The 22533-nt window shown below is 66.1% G+C and overlaps 1 protein-coding gene across 19 annotated transcripts in view; it reads left to right on the plus strand.

Moving 5' to 3' along the window:
- PLEC (plectin) overlaps positions 1-22533 on the plus strand; it is a 56552-nt gene that overhangs the window by 15674 nt on the left and 18345 nt on the right. For 3 of the 19 annotated variants that reach the window (XM_025001909.2, XM_059874322.1, XM_025001917.2), the window contains 11 exons: positions 17907-17968; positions 18374-18463; positions 19266-19343; positions 19424-19516; positions 20337-20503; positions 21154-21269; positions 21341-21447; positions 21530-21649; positions 21728-21823; positions 22011-22138; positions 22389-22482. In XM_025001909.2, the coding sequence (XP_024857677.1) occupies positions 17907-17968; positions 18374-18463; positions 19266-19343; positions 19424-19516; positions 20337-20503; positions 21154-21269; positions 21341-21447; positions 21530-21649; positions 21728-21823; positions 22011-22138; positions 22389-22482 (1151 nt within the window). Of the gene's footprint in view, positions 1-4070; positions 4180-7054; positions 7728-10725; positions 10999-12275; positions 12392-12766; positions 13157-14436; positions 14668-17037; positions 17294-17906; positions 17969-18274; positions 18290-18373; positions 18464-19265; positions 19344-19423; positions 19517-20336; positions 20504-21153; positions 21270-21340; positions 21448-21529; positions 21650-21727; positions 21824-22010; positions 22139-22388; positions 22483-22533 lie in introns of those variants that run through there. The other 16 variants (XM_025001907.2, XM_025001916.2, XM_025001918.2 and 13 more) reach the window with 15 other exon arrangements.

The raw sequence follows: 22533 nt of genomic DNA on the forward strand, positions 1-22533 counted from the left end.
CCTCCGTCCATGGGATTTTCCAGGCAAGAGTACTGGAGTGGGGTGCCACTGCCTTCTCCGGATATATAGCATAGTCACATTTATTTAAGAAGGTATTCCGACCCCTTTTTACTTAATGTTACAACAAATACGATCCTTCTGTGACATTAGTTCATGATTTGCATGGTAACCATATCCTCTTTATTTTGTATTATTTATGTCTTTGTGTCTTTGGTCGGCGGCAGGTGTACTAAGGGACAGAACGCACACGAGGCGTGTCTCGGGCAAGGGGAGTGGGTCCCGCACCGCCGTGGCGTGTCAGCGGTCGGCAGAGGAGCATGCCTGGGCTCAGGCCCACATGCCATCTGCTGGTCTCGGCACCGCCTCACTGTTGTGTCCTTGGGCAGCTTCCCGCTCAGGACCGCATCCTATTGAAACGGATCTCCTCCCATGGAACAGTAGGTTTGGTCTAGTTCAGCTTTTTTGCTGTTGGAAACTGCTGCATAGAAGAGCTGTGTCGCTGGATCGTGTGTGTCTATGGCTGTTGTTAGAAATGGAATTTCTGGGTCAAACCAGCAAGATTTAAGCTCCAACTGCACCATGGTGCTGTTTTGTTTTTGTTTTTTTTTTTCACCTATCAGATTGGCAAAATTCCAGAACCCCGGTTTCTGGATTGTATTGGTGAAACGGTGGGAACCAGGCCAGTGAAAGTGTCTATCAGGCCTAAAAACCGCAGTGCGTGAAAGAGCAGAGGATGAGGGCAGTGCCTGAGGGAGGGTGGGTGCAGGCCTGCCGCGGGGGACCTCCCGACAGTGCAGGCAAAGGGGGAAAACCAAGAATCATGTTTGTATTTACCTGATTTTTCCCCATAAAGAAATTTCAGAGATTTGAAGAGGAAGCCAGTCCTGACTGTGAGTTGCATACCGTGTGCAGGGCAGGGAGGGGGTGAGATGGGACCACTTTTCCCTGTGTCTGGGGAATAATTCCTATTCAAACACAATATTTTTACAAGGTCCTAAGGTGTCTGCTCTGGAGTAGGAAATAGTAACCCCCTCCAGTATTCTCGCCTGGAAAATTCCATGGAGAGAGGAGCCTGGCGGGCTACAGTCCATGGAGTCGCAGAGTCAGACACGACTGAGCGACTAACACACAAAAGGTTGTCTGTCAGGTTCTGCAGTGCCCGAGAGGGCTCGCTCCCCCCACCTACCTTGCACCCCGAGTCAGGGCTTCAGACAAACAGCAGCACCTCGCCGATCTGATATGAAATCACGTGAGTGGGTAAACAAGGCAATTATTAACAGAGTTGGCGTGTGGGGCAGGCATGCCTGTCAGGAACGCAGCTCTAGCTCGGGCGCAGTGGTCCTGTGGGGTCAGACCCCTGCACTGGGAACATGAGTCTGCACGTGGGTCTGGGTCTTTCTTTGTGCTTTTGGGACTTTCTGAATTTAAGTCCTGACGGATTTTTATCAATCCGTGCCAGAGAAGTTTATATCATGCACTGCGAATGCAGGGTTTCTCCCACCCTCTTTTTCTAACTCACCATTGTTAGCCTATAAGAAATCTCTCCAGTCTTTAGAAGGATGTTGCAAGCCGACTGTTCTAGTGAGCACCTTGTTGGTTCTGACGGGTGGTCGATGGTGCTGGTTTAGGTGCTGAGGAGGCAAAGGACACTTCTCATTGCTCTGTGGTCAGAGTGGCGTGTATACGGTTTCCTTTCCCCCTCACGCACCTGGATCCACCTCGCCAGCAGCTGAGCCTGGAGGCTCGCTCTGGCCTCTGGCCGTGTGGCTTTGGGGACATCCCAGCCACCATGCTGAGTCTTATCGCCCAGCTGCTCCAGCTTCCAGTACTTCCCACAGGGGAGGCCTCTGGCGTAGTGTCACCTTCAGACTCAGATGGAAGTCTGGTCTCCTGTTAACAGCTGGCCTTCCCCACCCATGGTTCGGCCACTGAGGACTTTAGTGATTTAAGGTTCAAAAAGTAAAACTTGAGTTTGCTGTGGGTGCTCTTTACATAGGATTTACATTGTAGTCACAGTTATCTGTGTGCTCCCAGTGGTTCTGGCTCAGACAGTAAAGAATCCGCACGCAGTGCAGCAGACCAAGGTTTGGTCCCTGGCTCGGGAAGATCCTCTGGAGGAGGAAATGGCAACCCACTTCAGCATTCTTGCTTGGGAAATCCCATGGACAGAGGAGCCTGGCAGGCTAGTCCATGGGGTTACAAGGAGTTGAACACGACTGAAGGGACTGACACTATTTCTGTAACACTTGCACTGTATTAGCCTATATGCAAATACTACTTCAGTTTTTAGAAGGGACTTGAGCATCCAAGGATTTGAGTGTTGGCTGGGGTTCTGGCACCAGTTCCCCTCAGACCCTGAGGGACCCCTGGACCTCCTTTCCCAGTTTATTGGGCCACTTTGTAAAAATCAGAAATCCCAGTGAGTTTTTATGAGTTGTCAGAAATTTTGAGATTGATACATAGGTTTTCTCCTTTAATCTATTAATGAGGTAAACCTGTTAATAGAGTGCCCTGTGTGATTACAGGGGAACCCTACGTAGAAGCCGTCTGTGGCTATCACCTGCCAACCAATCACTAGTGAGCTGCTGCAGGGCAGGCTGTCCCGGGTGGGTGCAGCGTGAAGCTGGGGAGCGCTGGTGGGGAACAGGGACTTGAGGGCAAGGAGGGCCTTGGGAACAGTGGGATGGTCTGGTTGGCAGGCGGGGTGTGTGGGGGTGGGGTCCCCCTTGCCTCTGGCCCGGGGCCATACCTGCCAGGGTCTCAGGAGACTCGGGGGGCACTTTGTCCCAGACAGAGGGGCTGGGAAGGAGGGGGCCTGGCTGTGGTGGAGGAGCTCAGCTCACGTCCCATGGACCATGGGGGTGTGAGCTGCTTCTTTGCTCATCAGCCTGTACCTGTGGGTGCTGCTGGCTTCACCCCTGTGGTGTCATCACGTGCCCCCCAGTCCAGACCCAACAGTCAGTGGGCCTGCGGCAGGAAGTGCCTGAAGGTGGCAGCCCACCTGGGGTGGGTGTGGGCCCCCAGGGAGGAGCCTTGGGTAAGGACGGAGGGAAGACTGGGGTGTAGGCCTGTGGGAGACCAGGGTGCCTGTGCCCCACAGCCCCGCACAGAGGACCAGGGTGGAGTGGGAGGCATAGCCTGGGGCTGACCTTGAAGCAGTGTGCCCGCGGCACCATGAATGAGGCCGAGCTCATCCCATTGGGCAGTGCCAGGGGGGACATTCTCCCCAGGGCACCGGCAGTGATGCTCGGTGTCCAGGAGGCTGATCCTGTCAGCAGTAGGGCTGGTGGTGGGGACCCCGCGAGATGTGCTGGGACCCAGACAGTTGGTGGCAGATGGACAGACCAGACAGTGGAGCCACCAGGACCCGCGGGGCTGACCCACCGCGGGATGACCCCAGGGTGCTGGCCAGAGCTGCTGGGTGGTGGGTGGTGGCGCCTCCAGAGCTGGGAGACAGGAGCACCCCGAGACAAGCCCGTTGGACTTCACAGTGGGGAGGTGGGGGCTGGCTGCCATTTGGGGGGTCATATCACCCAACAGGCTGAGGTGACCCGGAGGAGCATGTGGGTGGAGGAGGGCCCCAGCGGAGGGATAAGGGGAGAGCATGGCAGGTGGGGAAGTGAGCCATGATGAAGGGCCCTGCCTCTGCCCAGTGGGACCCACCTTCGGGCCTCACCCGGGGCGCTGGCTGGGGAGATCGCCGGGAGGTCCAGACTGTCGGGCCTCTCCGTCAAGGAGTGAGTGGCCATGATTTCGAGGTCAGGAAAGCCACGTGCAGGGGCGACTAGGAGGGCACTCCGAGGGTGGCCAACGGTGAGGGTCGGGGACTGTGTGTGGGGGCTGGGCCTGCCAGGCGCGCCTGGATCCAGCTTGCTGGCCTGGCAGTCTGGCTGGGGTCAGCGGGGTCAGGCGATCGAGAGCTAGAGGCTGGAGGGGTGACGCCTGCGTCTGATGGGAGCAAGCGCCGGTGCCCAGGCCCTGCGCATTGATTAGCTGAGGCTCCACCCCGGCTGGAAAGCCCCGCCCCGCGCCTCCCGGCTCCTCCTCCAGGCTGCGGCTCTGGCCTGGGCAGTGCAGTGCGGGGCTGGACTCGGCGTGGCGGCGGCCGCGCCGCCCTCAGCCCCAGAGGAGACATGGACCCCTCGCGAGCCATCCAGCAAGAGATCAGCTCCCTCAAAGGTGCGGGCCGAGGCCGGGGGCCGAGACAGGGGATGGGGTTTGTGGACCAAGCTGTGACCTCTGCCTGGATGCAGTCCCCACAGAGCAGTGGTCGGAGTCTGCAGCTCTGGGGGCAGCTTTGGGAGTGGGGAGCTGGAGCCCCAGGAGGCCCGGCCCATGCCCCACTGGGGCTGCACCTGGTGCGAGGTCCTCCCGAGGCTGGCTAGGAGGGCTCCAGCCGCAGCCCCGCAGCCCCGCAGCCCTGCAGTGTGTCGGGGGGCGGGGCGGCTGCTGTGGCGGCGGGGGCGGGGCTGAGGCGGGAGCTGGCCTCTGCTGGCGGTCGGGTCGGCACTTTCTCCTCCAGCACTCTGTCGAGTCCCCGCCCAGCTCGTCGGCCTGCCCCCAGCGTCCGAGGGGACCCGGCCGGACCCGGCCGGGCCTGGGGGATCACTAGGGGGAGGCGCCAGGCGGGCTGGCCCCGGGCAAGTCCACACTGCGGTTCTTTGTTCTGGGATGGGGGGGCCTGGGGGCTGCCCAATGGCGCCGACTGGTTGCCCTGGAGACCCGGAGAGGCCTGGAGTGGGGTGGAGGGGGCCGCCCTGTCTGCCCGCCCGGGCCCTCCCTTTGCTGAATCAGCGGCTGCGGTTCCCGCAGTGTGGGGGATGGGCAGAAAGGGGCGTTCTCCCAGCCCTGGGACCTCGGGGACGCGGGGGGTGCGCTGGGAGTAGGGCCGAGGGAGGTGTGCCGCAGCCGGCCGCGCGGGCCAGGCCGGGAACATCCTGCCCCAGGTCCCTCCGTGCTCCTCCCCTCAGCCTGAGAGGCCGGGCTGGTGGGCGGGAGGGGGACGCCCCTTCGCGCCCCGCCCCCTTTCTTGAGCGTCGCGAATTGCTGCCCTCTCCTGCCGGGACGGCAAGGGTGGGGGTGACGGGGCTGAGGCCAGAGCAGGGCTGTGTTGGAGGAGATTCCTTGGTCTGGGGGCCTTGGGTGCGGCTTGAAATCGTTTTGGAAGGGGGGATGCTTTGGGGTTGGTTTGGTGGGGGACTTGTGGGTTGAGGGGGTTAGACCGGAGAATCAAACTAAGAAAATGTGCGTTGAGTGTACGGGGTGGCTGGGAAGGAGAGGAAGTCAGCGTGGGGCTGTGGGGTGGGCAGGGGGAGCGCCGGTGGCCTCAGGGAGGGCTGAGGGACAGGCCAGGAGTGGCCTTCCGCGAGCGCAGGGCCAGGCCGGGCCGCTGGCTTGAGTGCTGGCCTGAACCCACAGCTCGTGTTGGTTCTGCAAGCCACAAGTCCTGGTGGCCCGCAGGGCGCGCGGGCGCCGCTCGGCAGAGAGGGCGCGGCAGCTGCCCACCCCCGTGTCCTCCCAGCCGGCGCCTCGCCCTCCCTGAGCCGGAGTCCGGCCGCGCTGGGCCCCTGCCCGCCGGCGGAGGGAGAGCCTAAGAGAGCCGGCGGGCAGGGCTGTGGGCACAGTTGGCTGTGCCTGCAGTTTCCTCTGCCATAACTCCGGGGGCGCGCGCGCGCGCGCGCGTGTGTGTGTGTGTGTGTGTGTGTGGGGAGCGGTTCTGCAGTGCCATGGCAACGGCCTCAGAACCCCGCCCCCATGCGCCGCCTGTTTGCCGCCTGCCAGCCGGAGCCTCCCACCTCAGGATCCCCCCACCTCCGCCCTATGTCTAATCAGTTCCCGGGTTGCCCGTGCTTGGTGGGAATGGGTGTGTCTGCTTGGTGGAGGGGGCAGCCCCAGGTGGGAGAGTTGGGGTATCGGGCAGGATGGGGAGGCGCGGCGTGTCTGCGGTTGGAGCCTCAGCAGCTAGAGCCTGGGGGGGACCGCTGGGTGTGGCCAGGCCAGGATCCAGGGTCCTCACGTGGAGCATACGGTCCCTTCCCCGCTGCCTGCCCCCCATCACTGGGGCCCCCAGACCCTCATGTAGCTGGGCTCCCATGCATCTGTCCAGCTGGCTCACAGGAGGCTCTGGGTGGTGAGGGGGGCTGGGGGGGGGCGGACTTGGTGACTTTGATTCCCTGTAGCAGCTGAGAGCTTCTGGCCTCTGACAGCTGGCCTGGGGCAGTGGGGGCTGGAGGCCCCTCTCCGAGCCCCCCACCCGGTGCCCTGCTCGGAGTCCTCTGGACTCGGAGCTGACTCTATGCTCCTGGCCCACCCTTGATCTGAACCAGCATGGCAAGTGTTAAAAAGGGCCGCCAGTGTCTAGGTCTGATTTTGGCGGTGGGGGCTCTGTCCCTTCCCTGCCTGACGGACAGCAGCCAGTGGGGCCTGCAGCCTGCCTGTCCGTGTGCTGTAGCAGCTGCCCCTGCCATGCCCCCAGACCCCTGACCCCAGACCCCAGCTCTCCTCCTCCCTCCTCAGACCCCGGAACCCTCAGCACCTCCTCTCTGCCCCCCAAGACTTCACCCCTCCTACCTTAGACCTGGAGCGCCCCCTGCCGGGACGGGCAGCACCCTGTTCAGATCCTTGTGACTCCTGAGGCCCTGAGACCACACCGGGGCCTGAGGACCCTCCTGCTCTCTCTCCTTCCGCTTCCCTCTGCCACCCTTTGGACTCTGGGTCCATGGCTGCTCCTGCTGGCCCGCCCTCCCGCTAGTCTTAGAACCTTGAAGGAAGTGTTTAGAAACTGATGTAATTACTGACGTGGAGCCGCTGGCCGGCTCTTCGGGAGGGGGCCTGCCTTGAGGGTGGCCCCTCTGCAAGGTGCCCCCCCACCCTGCGAGGGGCCCTGTTGGCCGAGGGTGGGAGGGGCCGCCCTTGCTGCTGAGTCAGAGGGGGCCGGCCTGGGCGTCCTGAAGGGCGGGCGGGCCAGAGGCTCTCGCAGGCGGTGGGCAGGCCGCAGTGCCGGCAGGAATTGCACGGAGCCAGGGAGCCTGGCGCCGCGAGCTGCAAGCCCGGAGCCCGCGCCCTCGAACTCAGCGCTCCGCGCCGCAGCCTGCCTGCCCCGGGGCCCGTTTGCGCGCTGTGTGCAGGGCGTCTCCTGGCCTCTTCTCTGGGCCCCGCCCGTGCCCTTGGTTCACCGACTCCCGCAGCCATGGTGGCCGGCATGTTCATGCCGCTGGACCAGCTGCGGGCCATTTATGAGGTGCTTTTCCGAGAGGGCGTGATGGTGGCCAAGAAGGACCGGCGGCCCCGCAGCCTGCACCCTCACGTGCCCGGAGTCACCAACCTCCAGGTCATGCGCGCCATGGCCTCCCTGAGGGCACGGGGCCTGGTGCGGGAGACCTTCGCCTGGCGCCACTTTTACTGGTACCTGACCAACGAGGGCATTGCCCACCTGCGCCAGTACCTGCACCTGCCCCCGGAGATCGTGCCTGCCTCTCTGCAGCGTGTGCGCCGCCCCGTGGCCATGGTGATGCCTGCGCGCCGCACCCCCCATGTGCAGGCCGTGCAGGGTCCCCTGGGCTGCCCGCCCAAGCGGGGGCCGCCACCCACCGAGGACCCTGCCCGAGAGGAGCGGTGCGTCTACCGCCGGAAGGAGCCTGAGGAGGGGGCACCAGAGCCCCCTGTGGTGCCTGCCGCCACCCCAGGGACCCTGGCGAGGCAGGGGCTGGAGCCTGCCCCACCCACAGGTAGCTGCACCCTGCCCCCAGCTGGAGGGCAGGGGTGTGGGGGCCTGGGCCTGGTGGGTGGGGTGCAGGGCCTGGGCCTGGTGGACGGGGTGGGCAGCAGGTGTGCAAAAGCTCTGCTCCTGCCGGCAGGCGGCGCGCTCTCTGCCAGGGCACTCTTGCCAGCGGACGCCAGGGCTCCTCCTCCTGGCTTGAGGATCTTGGGGTGGGTAGGCCAAGAAGGAGCCCGTGGGTTACTGCCACCCATAGCCAGGCACACCCTGGGGCTGGGGGTGGGGCTCGCGGTTCTTGGACTGGCGGGACCAGCTGTCGGCACAGCCCTGGCCGGCACCCTGGGCCCTCTTGCCAGCATCACCCTCGTCCTGTGCCCTGCCCGCCCCCTCCCTGCCCCAGGGATTTGTCTGCTCCAGGCTCTCTCTGCAGGGGGTGGGGGCGTGCAGAGGGGGTGCTGGGATGGGACAGGGTACAGCCACTCTCCAAGTGGAGATGACTGCCTGGTCTTTCTGAGCCATGGGTTTGTCCACTGGGGGTGACATCTGCCCCCCTGTTGTGTGGCACAGATGTGATATGGTGGCTGGGTGCTTGGTCAGCCTGGGGTGGGTGACAGCCTAGCAGGCAGCCCTGGGCCGGGACAGGAAGAGCAGACCCGTGGCCGCGGCAGTGCAGGGCTCTGCCTGGGGTCTAGGCGGATCCATCCCAGGGAGACCTGGGTCCCAGAGGATGGACTGGGTCCTGTTGTCCCAGGGGCCGGCACCTTGTGCTGTGCCCCGCACTGTGGCAGCCCCCTGTCCCTAAGGACCTGTGCTGCACCACCCAGGTGGGCAGAGGGTAGCGGGCAGCTCAGGCTCACACCTGTGCTTCTGAGCTCACCAGCCTCCGTGTTGAGTGGGGGCAGCAGATTCCCAGCACAGGGTGGACTCCATGTCTCTCGAGCTGGGGAGGAATGTGGTCTCTGGGGGTGGGTGGGGACCTGGGGTGAGGCTAGCAGGGTGGACAGGAGTTTGCCAGGTGGATGAGTGGGGGGTCAGGGGACCCAGGCGCAGGCCCAGGTCGGGCCTGGACCCACTAACTAGGGCCCAGGCGTGGGAGCCCATCTGGGGGGGTCAGGGAGGTTGTGGGTGGCGAGGCTCACCACGTGGCCTCTCCCGCACCTGTCAGTAAGGTGACCGTGTCCCCCACCAGAGACAGTAGTGCTGGGCTGGGCAGCGGTCAGCTCTGACAGCACCTGATGGACGGTCTCCACCCGGCCTCCTCCCTGACCATCGCCTTGATGGGGCCCCTGCCCCAATCTGGCTGGCAGAGCAGACCCTCCCCCTTCCTGGGTCGTGGGTGTGGGGAGCATGGACCCCCTCCTTTTCTCTCCTTCCTTCCTTTTCTGTGGCTTGGCTGGGCTGGCGCTGGGCTGAGCGGCTGGGCGGGCAGTTGGCCGTGGGCCAGGAGGGGGGACTGGGTGTGGCTCAGCGAGCAGGGGGGGGGCGCCCCCAGCCCTGAGCGGGTGACTCAGTCTTCCCTTCCCGGCCGCAGCAGCCGCCGCCGGTGGCAGCTCAGAGTTTCCAACAGGAAATGAGTTCCAGCTCCAGGCTGAGTCAGGGCCGGAGGGCGTGGGCTCCCCCTTCCCCTCGGTCCCCCAGGCTGAGCGGGATCTGAGCACCACCCTGGGCACAAGAGGACGCCCAGGGCACCTCGGGTGCTGGGTGGGGCACAGGGCTTTGGCCAGGTCTGTAGGGGTCCTGATGGCTTGGCTAGGAAGGTTCTGATGACATTGGGAACTGTCGACTTCTCAGAGTTTTAAACATTATCAAGTGCGGCTTCCCTGGTGGTCCAGTGGCTGTGACTCTGCGCTCCCAAAAGTGGCTGTGACTCTGCGCTCCCAAAGCAGAGGCTACTTTCAGTCCCTGGTCAGGAAACTAGGTCTGACAGGCCCCAACGGAGACCTGGCACGGCCAAATTAAATGAAGAAATAAATACTTTAAAAGTTATCCAGCGATGTGCCACAGACCCCTCACTTGCTCACAGCATCGCCCCTCTGGTCCGTCTGCAGAAGGGCAGGTCAGCACGTGGGCCCAGCTGCCACGCTCATCACAGTGGCCTTGCTCAGGTGGACCGCCTCTGCCCGGCCAACCCCAGCCAGGGAGCCACAGACCCCTTCCCCTGTGCCATGGTGGTCTGCTCATCCATGTGGGAAGGTGTCCACTTGCTTGTTCTGCCACTTACCAGTCAGTCCCAGGCTGAGTTCCTGGCCGGAAGCCCCCAGCATGTGGGATGGATGGGCTGGGTGAAGAGCAAGTGGTCCTGGAGGGCCCCTGTGAGAGACGCCCTGAGCTGAGCCCTGACCAAGGAGGACGGCACTCAGGGAGCTGCCAGAAGGACCGACAGGGTTCCTCTGGGGTTACTGGAAAGATGGACCCAGGGGGAGTGGGTTTCATACATGAATTTCATTTCTCAATGAGCCTGGCTCAAAACTCAGAAAGAACTGGAACTTCAGTAGAGAAGAGGTGCCGTCCGAACACGCTCACCCCTGTGCTCCAGCAGCCTCTATGCTGCGGGTGCAGGTGCCCTGCAAGGCTGGCTGCTCCTGGCCACGCCACGCACCTGACTGTCCCATGGGCTTGTCCGCAGGCGCAGAGCCCTGCTGCTCCCTTTCACAGCACGTGGCGCCCCTGCCAGCCCTCCATTAGTCTCCAGTTTTGTGTCCGGTTGTCTGCAGGGAGACCCGTAGAACTCTGGCGGGTTTTCTAAGCAGGTTACAGTACGATTAGGTTTGTCTTTTACCAGGTCTCGCGGTGGTTGGGCAGTCCAACAGCGCAGAAAAAGTGCAGAGGTTGGTACTTAGCTAGGAGATGTCCCTTTGTCAAGGCTGAAGGCCTGGAGGATGAGGCAGGGGATGGGTCTAGGAGGGGCTGGGGTGGTGCAGACTTCTGGGGCCAGTGCTGGGTGGGGAGGCTGCTGGGTGGGTGGGCTGGGCCGGCAGGCAGAGGAGGGCCCTCCAGCCACACCTGAGGGCTCAGGGATTGCAGGCGGGCTGGTCCGACCCGTCGGTCCACTGGGCTTCACTCTGCCCGGCTCGCTGACTAAGGGGTGGCCGTGAGGAGGAGCCAGGCTCCCAGAGCTGGGTGGAGAGGCCTCGGCTCTGGAGAGCCCTCCCTTTGCCTCCCACCCTTTCCCTCCTTCCTGCCTTCCCTTCCTCTCCTCTCTGCCGCTCCAGAGCAGCCAGGCTCATGGTCGGCAGCTATGGACAGGTACAGCATGGAGGAGCTGATTCAGCTGGGCCAAGGTAGGGCAGGGCTGGGCCAGGGTCAGGCCAGGGTGCAGGTCTTCAGAAGGGAGGGGTCCAGGCCTCCAGCTGGGGCTCTGCTTTCCCCACCAGCCTGTGGCCGGGGCCCTGCAGGGGCAGGACCGCAGATTCCGGATGAGCATGGCTCTGTCTAGAGATGCTGCCTGTGGTGTGTCTGGGGCGGGATGGACGTGTCTCGGGGCGCCAGGCCTTGCCCCAGACTTCCATGCCTCCAGGAGCTGGTTCCCCCTGGTGTTGGAGCATGGAGTCCTCCGAGGTGGAGCCCAGCCCTGGCCTTCAGAGCTGTCCCCTGCAGGCCGGTTTCCTTCAGAATTGTTTCTGAAGCATGGGGTTGATGGGCAGGAGGCTTGGGTGGGCCTGGCCCTCCACCCCCACCCCGTTGCCCCTGGCCTCCCCACGTGGGCCGGGGTACCCCTTCCCTGGCAGCCAGAGGCCTAGTATGGTTTGCTGTGCTCTGCTGCCGGCTGCCCACACGCTCCAGGCAGTCGACCAGGGCTGATGTCACGGCCTTGGGTGGCTGGGGTGTTCCTCGCCGGTTCTGTGCCTCAGTTTCCTCAACTGTGTGGTGCGGTGATGCGCAGGGCTTACTCCTTGGAGTTCTCAGAGGGTCAGACTAGAATGGCCCCTGCGGGCTTCCTCCATGGGGTTCTGAGGGTCAGACTTGACAGGGAGGAGGGGGTGGGACCGCGACCTCCACCTGCTGTTTCCTGAGCGCACCTTGGCCCTGGGGACGTCTGAGCCCCGCCCCCCCCCACCGGCTTCCAGGGTCTGTGTGGGCCTGGGGCCGGCACCTGGGCATCCTGGGTTGCGGGGGAGGCCCGGCCCGATCTGGCCTGAGACCTGACCTTGGGAGGCCGTCCCGCCCGTCCGTCTGGGCCAGGTGTTGTTTGGTGACCTGCCGGGGGCGGGGGTGGTGGTGCTTGCCAGGGTGGCCTTTCCCAGTGCTCCCCCACTGTCGTCCACGTCCCGCGGGGTGGGCAGGGTGGGAGCTGCAGGCCTTTCAACAGGGACGGGAGCCCCCAGGCCCGAGGGCCACCCTGCTCCCAGGTGGGCCCCGACACCCAAGGCTTCCCCTGTTGGACTCACCGTGGGAGCGGGCCTGGCGCCGGTGCCCTGGCTCCGCACGTCATGTTCTAAGTCGGGACAGATGACGGGCCTGGCCTGCCCTCCTGGGATATTTATATCCGCGGGCCCCCTGCCCACCCCCTCCCCCACGGACACAGCTCTGCTGACAGCAGCAGCACCGTGCCCTCCTCCACGCACCGCCGCGCTTGCTGCCGCCTCCGAGGGGCCTGTGACCCTCCCAGCACCCACACCCACTCGCTGTCGGACCCGTGGGCCCCGCCGCTGTCCCCAATGAAGATTGTGCCGGGTAGGTGGGGCTGCCTCTGAGAGCCCAGCGGGCGCTGCGGGGGCCCACCCCCTCCCTGTCTGCTGTCCGCGGAGGGGTGGGGGACGTCGGGTTTCCCTGTCTTTGACAACGGTTGGGTCCGCTGCGAGCCTGGAGGCCAGCGAGGACCGGGGCGCTGGCAGCTGTCCCCAGGGGCACCCTTGGAGGCAGAATGGGGTGCTGGGCGTCACGGTCACCCGCTGTGGGGGCGGGGGAGGCCCGTGTGAGGCCGCGAGGGCCCGGGCTGGGCTGGGGGTGGGGGGGCTGCGCTCAGCCAGGCGTCCCTGCAGGCCCCTCCTCCTGGCGGGTGTGGCCGCGGGTGAGCAGGGGTTAAGGCTCCGCTAACCTTGAGCGTGCGAGCGGCGCAGGGCCCGCGGAGCGGCGCCTCCGTGGGAGGTGGGGCGGGTGGGGAGCGCGAGTGGCCGGAGCGGGAGGGAGGCGCGGCCGGGAGAGCAGTTGGTGCGGCGGCGGAGGCCGACAGCGGTCGGGCGGTCCCGCAGAGGGCGGTCCCTGGTCCCGGGCACCCCCAGCCGTCCTCAGCTTCCTCGGGGAAGGAAGGGGGGCTGCCCGGCTTCGAGTAGCCCTTCCGAAGGGCGGCTGCGCCTGCCAGCGCTCAGGCCGGCGCCTCCAGAGCCATGGAGCCCTCGGGCAGCCTGTTTCCTTCCCTCGTGGTCGTGGGCCACGTCGTCACCCTGGCCGCCGTGTGGCACTGGCGCAGGGGGCGCCCGCGGGTGCAGGATGAGCAAGGTAAGGCCGCTGGTGGCCACCCCCGAGGCTGCTGTTTATTGCCGCCACCCGGCCAGGGGGCTGAGGGCGGGGCGGGCGAGGGGCCGCCTCCCTCCCGCCCCTAAATTTCCCTATGCCCGCCCCTTCCTGTCCTGGAGGCTCGCGCGGGCACTTGGCCAGACAAGGTGTGGACCCCCCGGCCCCGCACCCTGTGCTGAAGACCCCGCCTGCTTGTCTGGGCAGGGCCGGGACTCTGCCTCCGTCAGCCTGGAGTCCGCTGCTGGGCAGGGCGTGAAGGGAGGGCTGCGGGAGGTCTGGGCAGCTGGGGAGGGGGCGGCAAGGGGCAGGGGCTTTCCGTCCGGGAGGGAGGCCCCTCCCTAGCAGCCCATATGGGGCGAGCACAGGTGACTGGCAACACAGAAACCGCAGCGGGCAGGTGCAGGCGTCCCGTGGACTGAGGCGGGGCCGCCGCAGGAGGTGGGGCTGCGGGAGCTGGACAGGTGCCTGAGCGCCCTTGACCAGGGCCCAGTAACGCCTCGGGGACTGGCGGCTGGGCTTACCCTGCCTTCCCCCGGCTCGAGGTCACCCGCTCGAGGCTATAGCCCTCGGCAGTGGCGCCCGGCCCAGGACTGGGTGGAGCCTGCCTCCACTCCAGTGAATGAGCAGGGGACTGGGGTTCCGGCCAGAGGGACGCCCCCCCCACCCCCCCACCCCCGCCTCCCCGGGACCTGCCGGGCTGCCCGGGCCATAGCCTGAGGCGGGGAGGCTTGCACTGGGTGGGGGTGGCCAGGGCCGCCCCTGGTGGGCCTACTCTGCGGGAGCCTGGCCGAGGTCTAAGTCCGGATGGGGCTCCTAGGCGTGGCTTTGGGGGCTGGGGAGGGCCTGGTGACTCAGCTGCGGGGACGTTCAACAAAACGGTTCAATAAAACGCTCAGATCACCGCTCCCTGCCTCGGTTTGGCCCTCCCTCCCTCAGCTTTTGTCTCCTGTGCCCACGTGGGCACGGAGCTCCCCTTCGGCCGCTCCCTGGTCCTGCTGCCCTTGGCGCCCCTTTTCGGTGCTTCTGCTCAGTTCTCAGCCCCCTGCTCCGCACACCTGGGCTTTCCCGCGAATCCTGCGGGAGCTGGAGCTCGTCCCGGGAACGCCAGGCTCGGGCAGTTCCCAGCCTCTATCCTGGGGCCGCAGCCTCCCCTGCTGCCCCCAGGCCCAGCCGGGTCCTCTCCCTCCAAGCGGGGGCGCGGCTTCCAGGTCTCCGTGGGGCGGGGCGCCCGCCGGGGGCAGGCTCTCAGCGTTCGGCCCGGCGGGGGAGGGTGTGGCACGCGGAGCCGGCGGCCTCGCGCGTGGGCCGGGAGCCGACGCGCCGTCCTGTTTGCTGTCCGCAGGGCGCCGGGCTCATGGCTGCGCCCGGCATACGGGGGGCGGGCGTCTCTTTCGCCGCGCAGAAGGAGGTCGTGCTGGAACGGCCGTGCTGGCTGGATGGGGGCTGCGAGCAGGCGCGCAGGGGCTACCTCTACAGGCAGCTGTGCTGCGTAGGTGGGTGTGGCTGGAGGGGCGGTGGTGCCGGAGGGGGCACCCGTCTCCGTGAGCGCCCGGGAAGGCCGCGGGGGCCGGGGGGGGGGGGTGGGCGGTGCCCGGCCCAGGCGCAGCCCCGGCCCAGGCGCAGCCCCGCCCCCAGGCTCGGTGCGGAAACACCTGGGGAGGAAGGCGGAGTGGAGTTCCCTCTGCCTCCGAGTTCCCTCCGGAGTAGAGGGTGGGGAGCGGGGCTGGCTGGCAGGCCGGGGCCGCGGGTTCCGGGCACCGGGCTGTCGGCAGTCTGCCCGCGGGAGGTGTGGGGTGGGAGGGATCGGGCCGGGGTTGCAGTCTCTGCACCGCCCCGCGCTCTCGGCGTCGGCTCCCTTGTCTCCAGGCTTCTTATCCCGGGAGCGGCCCCACTAACTAGATTCTTGCCTTAGTTTCCAAATCTGTGAAAGGGCGCAACGCTACCCTTCAGAGGGCCGCGGGCAGCTCTGGGGGATACTGGCCTGGTGGACAGGGCAGGAGCCGCAGTGCTGGGGAGGGCCAGCCGAGATGTGCAGCAGCCTGGCGCGGGCTGCGCGGCTGGGCCGGCAGGGGAGGGGTGGGTGGTCTCTTGACTTGAGGGCCTGAATAGGATGACGGATAGGATGGACGGGGAAGGGCGCATCCTACAGCCAAGGATGAGGGACTGGCCGGCAGGGCCGCAGGGAGCACCTGAGAGGACACTCTCTGAGATCCCGGAGGGGAGTCTGGAGGCAGCAGGGCATGGTGGGGAGAGGGAGCTGGGCTTGGGAGGTGGAGGTGGAACCCTGTCCTGGATAGCAAGCCAATATCCTTGGAGCCCTTGAGTGACAGAGAAGACGCTGGAGAGGGGCTTGGGGGGGGGGGGTGGGGACTCCCGCAGCTTGGACGCCCGGCTGGGATGCCTGGCAGTGGGTGTGAGCCATCCTTGGTGACCCTACACTGGGGCGCTGGCCGGCGTGGGGTCTGATGTGGGATCCTGGAGCAGCTCTGTGGGGTGAAGGGCTCATGTGTGGGGCCTCTCCGGGCCCTGCGTAGAAGGGGGGGGGTCTGTCCAGAGTAGGGGAGCGAGGTGACCTGCCGCAGGGCCCCTGGGGTAGGTGTGGGGGTAGTCAGCTCCACCTGGTCCGGGGTGGGGGGGGGGTCCCCTACCCCCTGGGGTGTGGGCGCCCCCGTGTGGCCAGAGAAGGGCTGCGGCTGGGTGGGGTGAGCCTTTCCTGGAAACGAGGCCCGAGGCGCCATGTGGGTGGGGCAGCAGCTCCCAGCTGGATCGCATCAAGCCAAGTCTCCGACTGGAAAATTCTGTGGTCAGGGCGATGCATTCTTTCCTGCAGTGGCTGGGCAGCTGGGCAGTGCGCGGCCAGGGCTGCGGTGTACGAGATGAGAGGGAGCCGGGCGGCACCCCTGTGCCCTTTGTCCTACCACCTTTACAACCTGAGTGGCTGATATCCGTGCGCCCCGCCCGCCTGCAAACAGCCCCCCACCCAGGCTGCCCCCAGTGCCCTAGGTGCGGCTTTCTTGCCTGTGAGTCATCCTGCCTTCGCCCTCTCCCCTCCCCTGACTCACTGGCTGGGCCCCCTTAGGGTGCTCCCCTCTGACCTGCGGCCCCCCTCCCTGACTCGGGGCAGAGTTCTGCAGCTCAGGGCTGGGCGGTCCTGCCTGGTGAGTCAGCGCTCAGCTATGCGCCCCCTCCTGCCCCTCGGAGCACTCTGCCTTCGGATGGGGGCACTGCTCCAGGACAGGCTTGGTGGGCGCTTGGGAGGGGTCCAGCCCTCACTGGAGCCTGGTGGCCCTGGAGCCAGGGGTATAGGTGGGAGCCTAGCAGGGTGTAGGGTGTAGGGTGTTTGGGTCTCTGAGGGGTGATTTCGGAGGGCTTCCAGGGAAGGCAGCCGGCCCCGCCCCCAAGCCAGGTGTCACTCCCCTTGGGGGTCCCTCCTTAGAGCCCCTCCGCCCGGCAGTTTGGGCACGCATGGGGCGGCCCTGGGTCAAGTCTGAGCTGGTGCCCCCCCCCAAGACGCGTGACCTTGGGCTCCCTGGCCCAGTGGCACTCAGGCACCCCTCCCTGAGGGGCCCCCTTTGGAGTGGCCCTGGGCACGGTGTGCGGTTCCCTGTGACCCGACACTTGTCTGTGTGCCGTGAGGTGCAGGTCCCCTGGCACCCGGGTTCCTTGAGGGGCTGCTGCGGGCAGGGTGGGTAAGGAAACCCCTGGGTTTCCTGTTTCTGCCCGGCTGTAGGTGTGGCCATGGGGGAGGGGCTGCCTTCCTGCTTCCCGCTGGGACACTCCTTCTCTGGGGGTGTGCAGGCTGGGGTGGGGCTCCGGGGGCGGGGACAGCGGCTAGGGAGTTCCGTGGGCAGGGAGTGGCCCGCACTGGGCTCCAGCGGAGCTGAGTGAGCAGAGCCCACCGAGCGAGTGCGCTGTGCCCGTGCCGAGCACCTCTGCCGTGGAGTACCCCGCGGCCGCGAGCGCAGCACTTGGGGTGGGCCAGAGTGCTGAAGGGGCAGGGCGGCACCATGTCTCAGCAGCGGCTGCGGGTGCCCGAGCCCGAGGGCCTGGGTCACAAGAGGACCAGCTCGGAGGACAACCTCTACCTGGCCGTTCTCAGGGCCTCAGAGGGCAAGAAAGGTAGCGGGACTCTGCACCGCAGGGCGGGGCAGGCGCGGGACAGGAAGGGCCCAGTTCCTGCCGCAGGAAGCCTGGCATTGGGTGGGGTGGGGCCCAGACTGTGAGGCTCTGAATTTAGGGGACAGACTCTAATACCAGCGTTGGCCCAGGTGCAGAGTTGCTGGGGGGCCAGCCAACCATGCCCAACACAGAGAGGCTGGCGGGGGCCTCTGGGCCTTGGGTAGTGGGGGGCGGAGGGCTCTCCATGCCCTGGGAAAGGCCCGCCATCCTGCGGGGGGACAGAGGCTCCCCTCGTCCAGCCCTGCCCAGTCTGGGTCCAGGCCTGCTCAGGCCGAGGCAGCCTGTGTGGGGGTGGGGCAGGCCAGGACTTGTGTGCTGTGCCTCCAGGTGTGGCTGTAGCTCCAGAACCTCCCATCTTGGGAGACCTAGCAGTGGGCACCCGCAGGCCCGGCCCCCGGCTTCCATCCAGGACTGTCCGGGGCCTTGTTGGGCGGGGGCAGTGTGATTCTGAGGCCCTCTTCAGTGGCACCGCCACTGTGTCTGCATGGCGGTCACCTCCTGGGGCTTGCGGGGCTTCTCCCAGGCCCAGGTAACCTGGCCTTGTCTCTCCCAGATGAGCGGGACCGTGTGCAGAAGAAAACCTTCACCAAGTGGGTCAATAAGCACCTCATCAAGGTTGGTGGTATGCGCACACACGGTTGTGAGCATGTGTGCAGGAGTGCCTGTGTGTGTGTGTGTGTGTGTGTGTGCGTGTGTGTGTGTGTGCAGGGTCGCGGGGTGGAGGAGGATGCCCTGGCGGTCCGTCCCAAACAAGGGCTGGAGCCCCCTCTGCGTCCACGTGTGCGGGCCCCCCTTTCTGCCCCGGGGGCCCACCTCCCACCTCTGAACCTGTCCTTTCTGTCTGCTTCCTCCCCTGGCTCGCTCATCTCCTGTCTCTTTTCTCCTCCTCCTCCTCCTCCTGGTCTCTCCTGGTCTCTCTAGCACTGGAGGGCAGAGGTAGGTGCCTCCTTGGGGGCGGGCGTCTTCTGTGGGCCCCTTACCTTGAGCCTTCTGGACCAGCCCCGCACTCTGTCCGTGCAGGCTCAGAGGCACATCAGTGACCTGTATGAAGACCTCCGTGATGGCCACAACCTCATCTCCCTCTTGGAGGTGCTCTCTGGGGACAGCCTGGTACGTGTGTCTGCCCGCCCCTCTGCGACCCTGCCTGCCTTCCCTCCTAGCGTCTCACCAGTGACCCCCACCCCCAACTCTGTGTCCGGCCTGGCCTCAGCCCCCTGTGCCTCCTGGTCAGTGTGCATCCTGGCCTGGGAGCCGCCTGACCCCTGTGCCTGGGCACACGGCCCCGCCGCCCACCGTGCTCAAGCCTTGACACTGTAACCTCATGCTCTGCTCTGCTTTGGTTTCTCTGCTGCTTGGACTCTGAACTTTGACCTCTGCCCTTTACCCTTTGCCCTGCTCTGGCCGGGCAGCCAAGAGAGCGGGACGTAATCAGGAGCTCGCGCCTGGTGAGTGGATGTGCCCGCTGGCCATGGCAGCACGTGGGCTCCAGGAGCCCGGCTCACCCGGCTGATGGCGCTGGGGTGGGCAGATGGCCCTGCTTCGAGCTGCCCAGCAGCCCACCTGCCACACTGTCCGGGGCCGGAAACCCACAGGGGCTGCCACCGCTGGGCAGGAGGACCCCTCCCCCAGACCACTACCCTCTGCTGGTGGCTTCCTGGCTATTGTGTCCTCCCCGCCCCCTCCTTCCTTCCCGCAGCCTGGCCTTGGACTTCCCAAACCCTTGCTGGGCCAGTGGCCCCCCTCCCAGTTGGGGTGGGTGACCCGGGGTAAGGGTCGTGGATGCCGCAGGGGCTCAGGGGTGCTGACCGGCGTGCCCTCCCTCCCAGCTGGGGTGGGTGACCCGGGGTAAGGGTCGTGGATGCCGCGGGGGCTCAGGGGTGCTGACCGGCTGACCGGCGTGCTACCCTTGCAGCCGCGGGAGAAGGGGAGGATGCGCTTCCACAAGCTGCAGAACGTGCAGATCGCCCTGGACTACCTGCGTCACCGCCAGGTGAGGCGCCCACCTGGCCACAGGCCCCGGCCCCTTCTCCGGCTGGCTCGTGGGTGTGACCGAGGCCTGCTTGCTCTCAGGTGAAGCTGGTGAACATCAGGAACGATGACATTGCCGACGGCAACCCCAAGCTGACCCTCGGCCTGATCTGGACTATCATCCTGCACTTCCAGGTAGCGCAGCCGCCCACTTGACCCTCTGCTGCCTCCAGAGTCTGCGGGGTGGGCCTGGCACCTGGGGCCTTCCTGTCAGCCTGCGCTGCCGCCCTGTGCTAACTCCATGGCCTGAAGGCCTGGGCCTCTTCAAGGCCTGCCTATCCTTCGCCCTCTGGCCCTGGCTCTCCCTGCAGAGGCACGCGTTCTCTGCTCTGTGTGGCCTCCCGCCACAGGGAAGGTTCTGGAGAGGCACCCGCTGCTCGGGCTGACTCACCCACTGCCTGCCCAGCCGCACAGGAAGCCGCAAATCTGAAAGCTGGGCAGGCAGAGCCAGGCTGGCACGGCAGCTGAGTCATACAGGCAGGCAGGCCGACAGACAGATAACTGAGAACAGACAAGCTGGCAGACTTGGGCCCAAAGGATTGGACTGAGTGCAGGGCCAGGCCCAGGCTGCAGCCACATGTGCCCAGTCCCAGGACCCAACCCTGGCCTGCAGCCAGAGAGGCCCTGACCACCGCCCCTGCTGCCCCGCCACACACACACACCTCATGACAGCCTTCTCTAGGCCTGGGGCTTCTGGGTGAGCCCCTTGCACACACCCTCCACCAACTCTGATCCTGCCTTGGTGGGTGCAAGGTGTAGCTGGGCTGAGGGAGCGCAGGGCACCCACATTGTGGCAGCTGCTGCCTGGGGTAGCGTGGGCTCATGACGCTGAGGGGTGGTGGGTCCCAGCGGCTCCTTGACGTGGGCAGGACACGCTTGGCCTCTGCTGGCCGGTGGCTCGTGTATGCTGACAGGGCTGCGCCTGAGCCCCGCCTCCTGCCCCCTGTGCGGGCAGATCTCAGATATCCAGGTGAGCGGGCAGTCGGAGGACATGACAGCCAAGGAGAAGCTGCTGCTGTGGTCCCAGCGCATGGTGGAGGGCTACCAGGGCCTGCGCTGCGACAACTTCACCTCCAGCTGGCGCGACGGCCGCCTCTTCAACGCCATCATCCACCGGCACAAGTAGGCCGCCAGGCGGGGCGGGGCGGTGCCCGAGTCCCTCGGCCGGGCGACTGCAGACATGCTGGGGCGAAGGGGACGGCGAGAAGGCGTGTGCTGCGCACGGGGAGCCGCTGCCTGGGGAGATGGGCTCTGCTGCCAGCTGCCTCCCCAGGAGGCCCGGCCCGGCCCACACCCTTCCCGCCCACACCCTTCCCGCCGCCTCCCTGCCCTTCCCGGTTTCTTCGAGGCCAGAGGACCTCAGGGCTACTGGTTTTCACAGCCATGAGCACTGGTCCCACACTGATGCCCCAGAGGAGGCCTGAATGGGGTCAGTTCTTGGGGGAACCTCAGCCTCCACCCAGGACCCCAGGGCCTGGTGGACAGGGTAACTGCAGGGAGCCCAGACAAGCACCCCACCCTGGGGCCCAGCACCCCGCAGGCCCCAGGAGCTCCTGAGGGCGGGGCCTGCACCTGGGGGCGGGGCCTGCACACGGGCCGCCTGTGTGGGCGGGACTCAGTGCCATGTGGGGGTTGCTTCTCAGGGCGAGTGTGGGCTGGGGGCTCTGTGTCCTGGGAATCTGCAGAGGGTCTCTCTGCTTGCTGACCTTCCCAGGGGGCCTCGCTGCTCCCGTGTCCCTGCCTGCCTGCCCCACCTGCCCCTTTGCCCCCAGGCCCATGCTCATCGACATGAACAAGGTGTATCGTCAGACCAACCTGGAGAACCTGGACCAGGCTTTCTCTGTAGCAGAGCGGGACCTGGGGGTTACACGTCTCCTGGACCCCGAGGGTATGTGCCCCTGCCCCCTCCTTCCTCCCCGCTCCCCCCGGCTGGCGCCCCTCTGACCCCCTCCCTTGCAGACGTGGACGTCCCTCAGCCCGACGAGAAGTCCATCATCACCTACGTCTCGTCCCTGTACGACGCCATGCCCCGTGTGCCGGATGTGCAGGATGGGGTGAAGGCTAACGTGAGTTCCAGCCGGCAGGGCCAGGTGGGCGGGGTATGAGTGGGCCCCTGGCGGCCCCTCACGCCTGTCCCCTTCCCACCAGGAGCTACAGCTGCGCTGGCAGGAGTACCGTGAGTTGGTGCTGCTGCTGCTGCAGTGGATCCGGGCACACACGGCCGCCTTCGAGGAACGCCGCTTCCCCTCCAGCTTCGAGGAGATCGAGGTGGGTTTCCCTGCTCTGCGGGGTCCTGTGTCCACTGTGGGCACCCAGGTTTGGCTACTGACACCCCCCTTTCCCCAGATCCTGTGGTGCCAGTTCTTGAAGTTTAAGGAGACAGAGCTTCCAGCCAAGGAGGCGGACAAGAACCGGTCAAAGGGCATCTACCAGTCCTTGGAGGTGAGGGGGACCTGGAGATAAGGGAATCCGCCCAGGAGCCTGGAGCCTGGGGGCCCATCCAGCAGGCTTGGCCTGCCTTCTCATTAACCTGGGGCCAGGGCTGGTTCAGGGTGGGTGGGCCCGGGGCTTGGGTGGCTTGGCACCCCCATGCTTGCTGGCCTTGGCCTGAGCTTGGCCTTGCCCACAGGGAGCGGTGCAAGCAGGCCAGCTCAAGGTGCCCCCTGGCTACCACCCACTGGACGTGGAGAAGGAGTGGGGCAAGCTGCACGTGGCCATCCTGGAGCGGGAGAAGCAGCTCCGCAGCGAGTTTGAGAGGTGGGCGGGCAGGCGGGCAGGCGGGGTGGTGGGTGGGGCCCTGCAGGCAAGGAAGCCACCCGAGGGTGAGTCACTGCCTGGGGAGGAAACCCCCACCCCTGGGCTGGGAAACCCACACTGGGGCCAGCTCAGCTGTGGGCTGCAGGCCGGCAGGGAGGCCCAGAGCAGGAGGGAGCTGTGCTCCGAGGCGGGAAGCCTGGCTGGCGGTTGCCACTCACAGAGGGGGGGCCGTGCTTGCTCTCAACCGCAGACTGGAGCGTCTTCAGCGCATCGTGAGCAAGCTGCAGATGGAGGCCGGGCTGTGTGAGGAGCAGCTGAACCAGGCCGACGCCCTGCTGCAGTCGGTGAGGGCTGGGCCTGGGCAGGGGGGCTGGACGGAGGGAGGAGCCCCAAGC

The sequence above is a fragment of the Bos taurus genome, chromosome 14 (genome assembly GCF_002263795.3).
Source record: "Bos taurus isolate L1 Dominette 01449 registration number 42190680 breed Hereford chromosome 14, ARS-UCD2.0, whole genome shotgun sequence".
Lineage (NCBI taxonomy): Eukaryota > Metazoa > Chordata > Mammalia > Artiodactyla > Bovidae > Bos > Bos taurus.